This window comes from Fonsecaea pedrosoi, assembly GCF_000835455.1.
Source record: "Fonsecaea pedrosoi CBS 271.37 unplaced genomic scaffold supercont1.1, whole genome shotgun sequence".
Classification (NCBI taxonomy): Eukaryota; Fungi; Ascomycota; class Eurotiomycetes; order Chaetothyriales; family Herpotrichiellaceae; genus Fonsecaea; species Fonsecaea pedrosoi.
The window spans coordinates 3,579,284-3,591,697 of record NW_013550615.1 but is presented as its reverse complement, the minus strand read 5'-3'; the positions used below and the strand labels follow the sequence as shown (position 1 = coordinate 3,591,697).

The 12,414-nt window shown below is 52.1% G+C and overlaps 4 protein-coding genes across 4 annotated transcripts; 2 read left to right on the top strand and 2 right to left on the bottom strand.

Moving 5' to 3' along the window:
* Positions 1 to 113: 113 nt before the first annotated feature.
* Z517_01301 (uncharacterized protein) lies at positions 114 to 1,515 on the top strand (the record flags this gene model as incomplete). Its single annotated transcript, XM_013434262.1, has 2 exons — positions 114 to 487; positions 798 to 1,515. 2 exons carry the CDS (start codon positions 114 to 116, stop codon positions 1,513 to 1,515), a joined length of 1,092 nt encoding a protein of 363 aa, XP_013289716.1.
* Positions 1,516 to 1,813: 298 nt separating this feature from the next.
* Positions 1,814 to 2,407, bottom strand: Z517_01300 (uncharacterized protein; the record flags this gene model as incomplete). Its single annotated transcript, XM_013434261.1, has 2 exons — positions 1,814 to 2,231; positions 2,298 to 2,407. 2 exons carry the CDS (start codon positions 2,405 to 2,407, stop codon positions 1,814 to 1,816), a joined length of 528 nt encoding a protein of 175 aa, XP_013289715.1.
* A 3,427-nt stretch (positions 2,408 to 5,834) lies between these two features.
* On the bottom strand, positions 5,835 to 6,260 carry Z517_01299 (uncharacterized protein; the record flags this gene model as incomplete). The annotated part of the gene is made up of 1 exon (XM_013434260.1): positions 5,835 to 6,260. One exon carries the CDS (start codon positions 6,258 to 6,260, stop codon positions 5,835 to 5,837), a length of 426 nt encoding a protein of 141 aa, XP_013289714.1.
* Positions 6,261 to 10,549: 4,289 nt separating this feature from the next.
* Z517_01298 (uncharacterized protein) lies at positions 10,550 to 12,264 on the top strand (the record flags this gene model as incomplete). Its single annotated transcript, XM_013434259.1, has 3 exons — positions 10,550 to 11,403; positions 11,465 to 12,147; positions 12,227 to 12,264. The coding sequence occupies 3 exons, from the start codon at positions 10,550 to 10,552 to the stop codon at positions 12,262 to 12,264; spliced, it is 1,575 nt and encodes a 524-aa protein (XP_013289713.1).
* Between the last annotated feature and the right edge of the window lie 150 nt (positions 12,265 to 12,414).

Below are 12,414 nucleotides of genomic sequence, written 5' to 3'. Positions count from 1 at the left end.
AGTAGGCAAACAAGTCAACATCTCAACAAACCAACCGTTTACCACCATCCTATACCTCGTACAACCAACCGCCTGGATTCAGGCGACCATAAGATTATCCAACGACAATAACAATGTCACAAATGCTTCCAACACCTTCGGCAATTCCTCTCGCCGCATTCCGCGAGGCGCTCAGGCTGTACCCCTCGCTGGTCGAGAAGGTGTATAGATCCAAGTTGAAGAACGACAACAAGAAAGTCACTGAGGCGTTGAAGCGCGATCGCTGGAGGTTCCACGATTTGCCCGCCGCTGTTGCTGCTGCTGCTGCGGCTGAACCCGTCTCTGGCGGTGCTGATGTTGATGGTGAAGTTGCGTCAGCGTCCAAGAAGGACAAGAGTAAGACGAAGCAGGCGAAGACGAAGAAGAATGGATCTTCCGGTACGCAAGGTGGCGGCGGCGGCGGAGGGCTGACGAAAGATGATGTTGAGAGGTTGGTGCAGTGGAAGATGTGAGTCTGTTCCAAGTCAAGTCAAGTCGATTCTATTTTATTCCCTACGCTACCTCTGGTCTCTGTTCGCAGGATTTGTTTCTACCATGGGAGTGGGACGGATGCGTGTTTCGTTGTCGATCCCGGCCGGGGTCATGATGGAACGACATGGCATGCCATGCCATCCTCCAAAAACCAGCTGTCTGCTTTTGTTTTCAAGGAGCTGCTATTCGCTATTCTCTCTGCTTTCCCGGGCCACGCCCATGACCCATTTCTGTGTGGTTTGTCACGGCGCAGAAAGAAAGCTGACCCCTTTCCCCCGTTTGTTCAGAACCCACGGCCACTCGCGGCCCTTTCTCCCAGCCATGGTGCGCAAGAACGACGCCTCGGCGGTTCAAGCCCAGACGTGTCTGGCCTTTGCCAAACTCTCGTCCTCATCAACCTCAGAATCAACTTCAGGCTCCTTCCCCCAACCGTCCCGTCTGTCCACCGCCGTCATAACCGACGCCCTCGACGCCGTCTGCAAACTGACCGGCATCGGCCCCGCCACGGGGACCTTGATCCTCAACGTCTTCGACCCGGTCCACGTCCCCTTCTTCCAGGACGAGATGTACCTGTGGTTCTTCCCCACTGCGGACAAGAAGCTCAAGTACTCGCTCAAGGAGTACACGGCGCTGCTCGAGGCCGCGGGGCCGGTGTTGGAGAGGTTGAACGTCACTGCCCGCGAGTTGGAACAGGTCGCTTACGTCCTGGGTCATGTGGATTTGTTGGAGGGGGTGGAGCGGAAGGGCTTGCTCGACGCGTTTGACGAGCATCCGGGCCTCGATGAGGCGGGGGTTCGTGGTGAGGGTGAGGGTGAGGGCGAGGGCGACGGGAAAGATGATGATGACAATGCGAAGGACAATAGCCCTCAACAACCACAGCCACAGCCGCAGCCACAACAGCCAACACCGGCTCAGAAAGGCAGGAAACGGACAGCTCTTCCAAAGGACGAAGATAACAAAGAGGAAACCCGGGCACCGAAACGACGATCACAACGCCAAAGATGACTGATATCAATGTCCCCTCAAAAGGAGACCGCGACTGGGGGCCCAAAGCTGGGGAGAGATTATAAATTGATTAACTATTTGATTTTCCTTCCACAACGGCTGGTGTTGACTCCCCCCCAAGAAAAGAGATCATCTACGCCGCGGGTCGGAAGAGCAGCAAACGTTTGTCCCGTTTCTTTTTGATTTTTCCCACCACCATTTGTCCCAGAACGCAATGCTTGCAGAGAAACATAACACAGCAAGGAAGGAATTATCGACCAGTTGTCCCCCGGGCTCTTTCAAGTTCCTTTTGTCAAATTTACAGGACAAGACCCAATCCAGCGAGAGCAAGGGCCACGATGCCACGGCCCAGCTCCAGGGTTGGTGCGGCGTTGTCAGACGAGGAGCCGTCGGTGGCACTGGCGCTGGCGCTGGCGGTTGTGGAAGTGCCGTCGCCAAACGAGAAGTCGGTTGATGAGGCACTGCCGGAGGCAGTAGTGGCGGGTGCAGTGGTGCTGGGGGCCGCGGACACGGGTGTGCTGCTGGTGGACGGGTAGGCGGACGCGGCCACACAGTATTGGTCACGCTGCTGTTGGACCGTTGTGACGCCCGAGTCGTTGGGGCAGTTGTTGTAGCAGGTCAGCAGGTTGCCGTACTGAGTGCACAGGCAGCCGTAGTCGGTGCTCTGGCACGAGTTCACTTGTCCCTGGATGGTGGCAAGGCAGGCATCAAGAATGCTGTTCACATTCTGTTAGCAAAGTTCTTGGTTGCTTGAAGGGCAATGGGGCGTCCAATGGTCTCACTTTTGGGCGGCACAGGTTGAGGTCGAGGTCGAGGTGGTGGCCGAGCTGGTGGCTGTCTGAGCAGCTGCCAGGGAGGCAATGGATGCCAACAGAAGAGTTGTCAACTGCATGATTGATAGGTGTCGAGGAAGCGAAGGTTGAGATATGGTGCCAAAAATGCTATTCAACGAAAGACTTGGAACTGAGCAGGAGGGAGAAGCAAATAACGAATGTATGTAACGGAGACAACAACACACAATGACAAGCCTATTACCGCTGTATATAGACACCACGAGAAACAAAGCAACGGGGACGAAAAAAAAGGGGACTGGTGTTCCTGGGGGAAAGGAGTAAAAGATAAATACGACTGGAAAATACTAGTAGCTCGGCCGCTAGCTAGCTAGCCTACCCAGCACCAATGCCTGACATGCACGCGGTAACCCTCAACGACCCTTGACAGCAATTGGGAAAACAATGGGCTTGTCAGAGTGGATAGGATAAGTTTTGGACTGGGGTTTGGTTCAAACTGGTTCGACTTGACTGGATCGAGGCCTGAACCCCCGTGGCGTGGCGGCTCCAAAGCGACACGGGCCGGAGGATTGGTCCAGTCGGATACATTTCAGGAGTCCGGAGGTTGTGGGGAAAAGACAAGCATTGACCCCCGATCATCTCGTTAGACGGAGCGACGGATCTCCCTTTCAGTGGCTAGCCCCTTATGTGGCATTGGCCGCCACCAGACTGAGACATGCCTTTGCATCTGCTTGTTCACTTGTGACTGTGCCTCTTTCTCTTTTTTTCCCGCTGGTGGGAACAAGTCAGACATTTGACGGTGAGAATTCAAAGAAGGGTGTGGTGGTGTCGGTCATGCGGTCGGTGGATTCTGGTTTCTCGGAGGACAGCTGGGTGGTCAACAATTGTTTCGGACAAGGGCTCCCCCTATCCACTCGACCTCGTGTACGAGTAGGGAGTCCATGTTACGTCAAAAAAGACATCAATAGCCTGGCAGCAAGGGTAGAGGAATGACAACAACATGTGATGGAAAAAGCCTTGCTTGGTGCAGACGGTGCAGCAGGTGGTGGTGGTGCGGCTATGGGAAAAGTGACAGTGATGGAAATTAGCATCGGCGCTAACACCGGTGCCAAGACTGACCAGTGTTGCCTGTGGAAAATTGATTTGTTCTGGGAAGAGTTTAGCTCACTTAGCCACTCTAAGTCCATTCCCTGCGCTATCACGTACAGAAGCAGTCCACTTTAAATAGATTTCTACCCCTTAGGAGGTACTTTTCCTTCCGTTGGATCAAGATTGCTCGACAAGTACGGAGTGCGGAGTACTCGTACAGCACCTCGTACCTGTTGACCAATGGTATTTATTGTCTTTCACTATTCACGTACAAAGTGGTTTCCTTGAAGCATGGTTGGTCGGAATGGGTTTGTTGTTCACGTTCCTCGGACCTGGGGAAATCTTCTGGTTAACTGAAGCATGTCTAGTGGACGTGTCTTGACCTCAAAACTTCAACTGTCAAAAGGGTGGAGATGACGGACAATCCAAGAAACAACCAACCCAAACTATTCCGAAAATAGTAGTGTGCCAGAACTGCCACACTCCGCTGATGAGACCGGGATCCGATTGTTTCTGACGGCCTGCAGAAGCTACCTGGAGCCCAAGGTTGGGTACATCGACGGACATAAGAAGAAGGGCTGTTTCTACACATGATAGGGCCAGACACTTTTTTGCGAGTCTATTACCTCTACGAGAACTCTTATTACATCTAAAACTCCAGAAGGTGGTGCTTGGGAGTGTCCCGGCTGTACCGAGTACTCCACACAAAGAACCCGCAAAGTGAGAGGTGGATCTTAAGTATAATTGTGCATGTCGTCAATGAGCTCAACTGCCAGCTGGTCGCTCTGAAACAGAGTTTCGAACACTCGTTTGGACGTTCCAGACCTTGACCAACGTCCCATATATCCCAAGTCGGGATATTGTCGCTTCAGGCAGATGGCCTAGTTTCATATCGATACTATGGTGTTCAGCGAAGCCCCGTAGCTCCGAGTAATCCTGACTGGACTTGGCTGTACTGCCATACCAGCATCTCAGCCTCATCGAGGTGTGTCACACACAGGCCGATATGCAGCCAGGGAGGCAGAATCCCTTATTCACAAGAGAGCGGGAGAAAGACTGGTATCGTCTGTGTCATGCAAGTTTCGGTCGATTCTGGAATCCCCTCATTGCATCAACCTGCAGTGTGGTTCGTTCACTCCATTCTTGTAGCGGTACATGGTATTTTCCAATGTTATTTCTGTTTCCACGGTGTTAAGACTCTAAGAAGCAAAAGCTTGAAGAGGAATCGTCGGTATAACGTTAATCAGTCTACATCGATTAGATAGGCTGCTTTCCACAGTCTTGGAGGTCCAAGATCTGATCGGTACATGGACAATCTCTTGTGCAGCAGACTGTCGTGTCTACAAACGAAGCGCATACTATTTCCCAATCAATGTTGTGCTGATGACGGAAATCTGATATGCCACCTGGCTGAAACCTATTCTGAGTGCTTTTTGCACAAGATCTTGATACAGACGCACCGAGGACGATCATAAAGTCCACTGTCTTGATCGGACCTTCAATTCCATCAGCCTCGTGCCAATTCCTTGTATCACCCAAGACCTCAACTAAGAATGGCAAGGACGAGGTACACAGGTCCAAGCCAATGGAATGCCTACCAGACCAGCACCGAGGACATTGCTGCCGAAGGTACGATGACAACAGCATGATCTCCTGCTAACTTCGAGTTTGGCAATTTCCATGGCCGCACTTCATCTGGATTTTCTGGCAGATTATTGTCACCCATACTCTGTAAGTTTGAATTTACGCTGCCACATGTTCCCTGCTTTATGATATGCACTGTCTTTTTGTATCATTCGGAAATTGGATATGTCTTCCAGAAGACACGATGATGGATGAACCGAGCCCAAGAGAGCCTCTCACCGAAAGATCGGTTTCGTTCAAATAGGACTGCGTATTTTGTCAGGGTCAAAGCCGAAACCTGACGTTGCGAGAACTCTTCAAGGATGTCCAACCCAGCAGTTAAACATCGCTCATTACCGATCCCGGTGCAGTGATGTGGAAACATGGTAACGACGAGGACTTGAATCGTGGCGAAAGGTCATATTTACCGCGATTCAGCAGACGTTCACCTCTTTAAGTTCTCTCTCAAGATCCTGAGCAGACACAAATCCTTTAGTCCAGCATTTTTCGATAATAGATCCTAGCCACACCTCGCTTGTCGACGGAAGTGTTTCCCCTTGAGGCCAGGTTGTCGCATCTCCTGGCCCGGTCCAATCCTGATAAATATCAAAACGACAATGTTGGCCAGTTATGATCTCAAACATCACTGCCCCAAATTGTCCAATGTCGGTCAGAATAGAATAGCCGTATCTATCGCAGCCGTCCAAGTCCCAGTCAGAGTCCATCAAAGAGGATTCGGAGAAGTCAATAAGCCTGAGATTCATCATATCGTCATAGACGATATTATCCAGCCGGAAGTCACATATGAGAATACGTTTAGAATGTGCATAGGCCATAACACACGCTAATTGAAGTAACCAGGAGAGCTGGCGCGCCCTTGTCGGCCGGACATCGACCAAATACTTGCGAAGGTCGCCAACCATCAAGGGCATTTGGATCTTCCGAGTCGACGTTATAACAGGGTATGATCCCAGGATGGTCGCCCAGCCTCTTGTATATAGCCTTATCATGCCGAAAAGACTTGATGGCGACGGCGAGCTCGTCGTAGGAGTCGCCTGCATCAGCGTTCAATATTCTATCGTCAACTGGCACTCCGTCGATTTCAAACACCTTGGATATCCGAGGGATGTTGAGGGCGTATCCTTCTCGATTGACGACAATGCCCGCACCGCCCACTCCAATGACCTCCTCTTGCACAATTGTGCCGTCCAGATACAGGTAATTTGCGATGTACGAAGTCATGGATGGTCAAGTATGTAGGTCGTATTTGGCACGTAGTATTCAAGGCCAAGGTGTTTGACGGGGCGCGTAAAGAGGGCTAAACGGGCTCGGATTTTCGTGTCGTCTAGTCTAGATTCTGATGGATGAAGACTGGAATGTGGAGGTGGCAAAAATCTCGATCACAAAATGTCTATGTAGATACAGATTTCATGGGTTGAGGGGTCTCTGGTGAGGTTGTTCTTTGCCATTGGCGCAGTCCAGATTTCCTGATTAAGCGAATGAGTGATTTTGGTCTCTTTGTCTTTCTTTCGCCTCTCCACCGCCTGCCTTCTGCTACCCAGGTTCGGTGCTGGCTACAACACGCACATTGGACCGCGTCCTCTACAGCCTAGCGGGAGACAAGATGCGGCGGTCGTAATGGTGGTGATACTGTATCTGTCGATGGTGACATGGTGGCTGCCGGAGTGGCGAGTGGCCTGGATTCCGGCGGAAAAGGCCAATTCGCGAATCGTTCAACCGTGAGGTGATTCGCTCTTGGGATGGACTTTCCTCACTCGCCATCGTATAAGGATGCTATCAGCGCAGCCTTGTCGGAATACGGCTTGTCGGAATGACTTGGGTGCTTCAAAGGATCCTGTTACGCGTGCACCGAGTCCAGCAGCCCTGCAAATCCGACTGCGGTTTAGGTAAGCACGACGAATCTAAAACTGGCGACAATCATGGCATAGATCCACGAGCTTCATTCACAAGCTCACCACGTAATGATCCGATTTGTTCTTGCTCCAAAGGCGGCTTTAACCTCAAGGCCCTGTCCGTCGTCGAGACCGCGAACCGCGGGACATTATGCCATGGGATACGTACGTCGATGCGTACAAAACTTAACCGGGACACGTCGACTGCGCCAAAGACCCCAACGTCGTTCGTCGCTCCTCGCACGCTCGCGCTAGGCACAGACTGCCAGTCTTGATCCGAGATGGGGCTCTGTTTTTCGCCGTGCTGGAGCTGAGTGGACGCTTTTCTGGCGAATGCAGATGTTCGACGCTGCTTTTGACAGCACACCTATTCCTGCGGATATTGCATAAGCCTCAAAAAGTTTGATGTAGGCCAGGGTGTGTTGGTCATTGAAGTGGACGCGAACGAAACCTCAGGTCGGCTTAACAGGACTGCTCGGAGACAACGCACAATGAGAGACAGGCTAGGGCTAAAGCATGATGGCCTTGTCGAGGGAACGCACTCAGAAGACAAGAGGGTCATGAAGGGAGCTTTTCGCTGAACAAATAAATGACGACAGAAGATGGAACCCCCCCTGCCTTGGAGTCATCTGAAGGAGACAGTTTTGACCACTCTCATCCAAATCAATGGCCTCGGGAAAGGGTAGCCACCGCCCTCCTTAGTCGCTTGCGCCGCCAACCACCTGTCAGGAAGCCAACTGCCGGATACACGAATGCACGATTCTTCCGTTGACCTCTATGGTTTCAAGGATTTTGGATCAATTCCCAGGCGCCTGATACCATAAAGTTCCCTTTACCGTGGGAAAAAAACGACTGGGCAGGTAAGAAAGGCTCCTCAAATGCTTCAGGCCGGGTGCAAATACAGGGATGAGCTGCCATCACTTCTCGAAGCAACCCCCTGCGCAAGAGTCTACCAAGCACACCAGCTGTTATCGTCTCTCTCGACTTTGACACAAGCAGGGTGGACACAGACCCATAACCTTGTAACCCTGTGTACCTTTCCAGCACTACCCGCTCCGTGACTCCTCCTTTCCGCATCACAGCGAGTGCATCTTGTCTGTGCCTCCGACCCTAGGAGCCATCAGGGTCGCCTCAAGCATTGGTGGGTCTCGTTTAACAGAGAGTTGTGGCCATTGCCATTGATCGAAACTGCTGATCCGCAGTCGTCCTACCCTCTGCTCTCCTGGGGGCCGATGGTGGTATTGCTTAACTCCTAGCCTAGGTCCTAGCGTCAACAGCAACAACAGAGTCGTCGGGCTTCACGAGAGGTAGGTGGCGGGCCTTCACCCCATAACACGAGCAACATTTGAACATTTATTGAGACTGCTTGCCACCTCGACTGATCAATTGCTCCGAAGACTTTGCACTGGGGGAGATGCTTTGTGCCGGGTGAAAATCTGTGGTATTCTCGCACAAGACGGTGACAATGATGCTTTCTTCCATTCGGCAGGCTTGTCCCGCGTTCAAGAATCCTTGGATCCTGAGTTCGAACCCTGTCCCGCTCACCTTATTGGAAGCCATGTTTACCTAACCTGTCAAGTAATAGGCATAACCTTTGCGAAACTGAAAGCATTCCAGCGGAGACACCGTTGGCGCAAGCGATAATGAAAGACTCCTCCTCCTCCAGCCACCACTCCGGGAACTCTGCGGAGCCTTTACATCCTTTTCGCGATTGGATGGGCATGCTTGTTCTCCCCTTAACACGTCAGACTGCCTACCTGTCGACTGGACCATTGGACTCCAGATACACATCTGACAGGCACCACGATGTCTCGAACCCGTCCCCCACCTCAACTACCGAGCCTGTACAGTCAGCCTGGAACGACTATCAGAAGCGATTCTGCGCTTTGGCAACATGTGCTGGCGACATTCCATTTGCGCCGGAGCAGACTTTGACAAATTTGCGATGGATGCAGCAGAGATCAGCCCATACATACCCACTCAAGCGGAGCTGCTAAAGCTGAAGCGCCCACGATGGGCAAGAATACAGCGCCAGCTCAAGATGCGACCATAAATACTCACATCTTAGTCATACCGATCGCTTCACATGTTGCATATGCCTTGACGTTGTATGGTATCTCGCTGGAACCACGGAACACGCAGGTGATGTCGACATGGCCAACCCGTGCAGGCTTAGGTGAACGCTGATAAAGCGTGCTCCATGGTCATCAAGGGATGGGCTAGTGCAAGAGAGCTGGCGTGATGGCGACAGGCTAGGATCTATCCTTGTGTTGATCCTCCTGCCTCGGGGCAGGATTGTCGTCAACGCCTGATTTCTCTCCTGTGTCTTTGCGCCGTCGACCGCCACATTCAGCAGAGGCACCCATTCAACCGCGGAGATATCCTGACGGGAGATAGGCTGTAGATCCTGCACTCCAAACATCAGTGTCGCTGACCATTTTGGACGACTGGAATCACGATGGCGAGGATCGCACAGGATCTTCTGTCGGCCAGACGTCTCAGAAGGATCACCTGTCTCGAGCCGATTCGTTGTTGGATAGGTACGCTCACTCTAGCCGGCGGGATTGACTTGGTCGAACTCCGTGGCGAGGCTGAACACATTCATTGTGTCAATTCCTCGTAACATGAGATGCTTAGCGACTCCTGCTCCATGCTCACGACGCCGATCTCTTGGGTTAGCATTTGCCTCCGCTGGTGAGAGAATTTCCCCGTCTCATCCATTGTTATTCTCTTCCCTAGGACGACGGTCGCTGGTGGCTGCTGCAAGTCGAGTAGCGTAGGCCCCAGGGCCCTTAGTGGCTCTGTCGACTTTGTATATGCGGAAGCGTCAGTGCGGATGAGCGGAGCCAGTCCAACCGAACTGCCACTGTAGCAGGCGAGGATTATTTTCTTCGGGCCGTGGATTCGTGGATTCGTCGACTAGGTGGAGCTGGCCAATCTAGGGGAATCATTCTTCCCTGTTCTTCACGCCATCCCGCCCCAAATCCGGTGAAGCAGGCGGCAAATCCAGGTGTGATTCGGGCAACGTGCAATCCGACTGGCAAAGGCGAAATACTCAGCTATCCGACGGTACAGAATCTCTCCTGGGTGCCTGGCACCCTGAATCTCTCTCCCCTGCGTTCTGCAGGTGCTGAGTAATGGTGACATGGCCCAGTCTCGCCCGCAATGCTCCATATCATCGGCGCCCGTGCAGGATATTAAGTCATCGATCGCTTACGGCACCACGGCTTTATGTAAAGTCGATACTCCGCAGGACTCGGATTTCAAGAACCCTCTTTCCACAGAGACACCATTGCATGTACTGTCGACGGCGAACCTGTCATTGCCCATGGAGACCCGACGCCATGCCGCAGGCCTTTCGGGCGACCAAATACGAAAGAAACGGATGCGCATCACCTTTAGTTGCACCAACTGTCGCCACAGCAAACAGAAGGTTGGTTTGAAGGACCCCTCGTAGTACATATCAGTCGCTCGTGGGGACTAACCAGAACGAATAGTGCAATAGGGAAACGCCTTGCATGACCTGCGTGCTCCGAGGAAAGCAAGATAGTTGTTTCTATGGAGATGCGATTCCGGGGTGAGTCGTTTTCCTTCTGGGGTTTCCTCGGTTGTTGATTCATGACCAGTCGCTCTCAAAAAGCCACCGAGGAACCGTATGTCGAAGCATTTTCCAAGGCGCCTGGTTTCGTTGTGCAAGAATATCACTCTACGAAGGAAGAGACATGGAGCCCTGATCTTGCATGTTTCGGCTATTCCAACGTCAACGTGCATAACTCGCTAGGCATTGTCAAGAAACTAGAGGACCTGGAGCTGGGCAGCAGTCCTCGACCGTCGCAGAAGCAGAAAAATGTGACGCTGTGCCAGGCGGCCTACGAGATCTACAAGTCTGTGCTGAAACTCCTGCCATGTTCAGCTTGTGTGAGAGACCTGGTCAATGTCTTCTTCGACGAGGTCAACTGGCAGTATACCATCCTAGATAGAAACCATTTCACGACCAAACTGGAGGATTACTACCATCATCACACCTCGCCCCTTTATCAGGCAGAAGGCACATTTCCCTCGGAAAGGCTGGTGTTTTCAGCTCTCCTCTTTCAGGTCCTCGTGTGCGCCTTACAGTTCCTACCGGCTGGCCACTCTGAGAACCTCCACACTTTCTGTATCAAAGGGATTGCTGTGGAAGGAGATGGACCGTCGGACGATCCTGCAATGCGGCTTTTGGGCCTGCTTCCAAAAGATGTCATCAACTTGGATTATATAGCAGCACAGCTTCTGCGCACGGCATGGCTCAAGAATCGGGGGATGATTGTCGAATCATGGCATGTCGTCGCGCAAGCGACCATGAATGCGCAAGAGATAGGTCTCCATCGCGACGACGGCAAACTATACGCCAGTGATGCAGAGAGTGCATGTGAGGAGCTGTGGAACATGGTGCTACGGCGTCGTCTGATGGTGAACCTTTACCTCTGGGACAGGTGAGTTGACTGGCAACACGCGCTGATGCCCGGTAACTGTGTGACTAACGGCAAACTGCAGTCAAATGGGCATGGTTTTGGGCAAGCCACTCAATTTCAAGACCAATGACTATACCATTGTTCCACCCACCGACTGCGACATCCCAAGAAACCGCAATTCCTCAGCCCCGTTTCAAAGAAGTGATTACGAGAAACCGAATACGTTCACAGTGCGATTGCTCGAGTACCATATACATAAACACCTCCCACAGATCCGCGAATTGGAGCTGGAAGGGCCGTACCCGCGAGATTATGGCAAGGTGGAACGTCTTCACCAAGGAGCCCTGGAGTATATCGCCAGCATCCCCGCCATTTACCGATTCGAAAACCCAGACAGGTCCTTTGATGGAGAGTTCCCGATGCTGGCATCACAACGGGAATTCTTCTGTGCGACCATTTGGCTCTTCATCCTCCTGCTTCACCGGCCGTATATCTTTTCAATCTCCAAGAGCCGCACCGAGATCTTGAAAGCCGCCATCCACATGTTGGATGCCCAGCAGCGATTTTTTGACTCTCTATCTCTCCATCACTACAAAATGTTCACACTCGCCTATTTGAGCGTGGAGCCATGCGTCTCGGTGTTGGCTGTCTTGATTGCCTTCCCGCACGAAAATGCACAGTTGGTCCCAGAAGCATTCAGATGCATACGGGAGTCGCTTTTCAGACTGAACACGATCCGCAACACAAATAAAGTTGCTGGCCAGGGTGCCGATGTCATTCAGAATCTCCTCCTGCGAGCGGAGAAGAACCAACCATCACCCTTGCCGACTTCAAAGTCTAGCAGTCCGAGATCAGACGCTCACTCCTCGGAGCTATTTGTGACGCCGGGCTCGCATCCCGGCATTTCACTTTATCCTGTGGCAGGACAGCAGCAGCAACAACAACAACAACAACAACAACAACAACAACAACAACAACAACAACAACAACAACAACAACAACAACAACAACAACAACAACAACAACAACAAC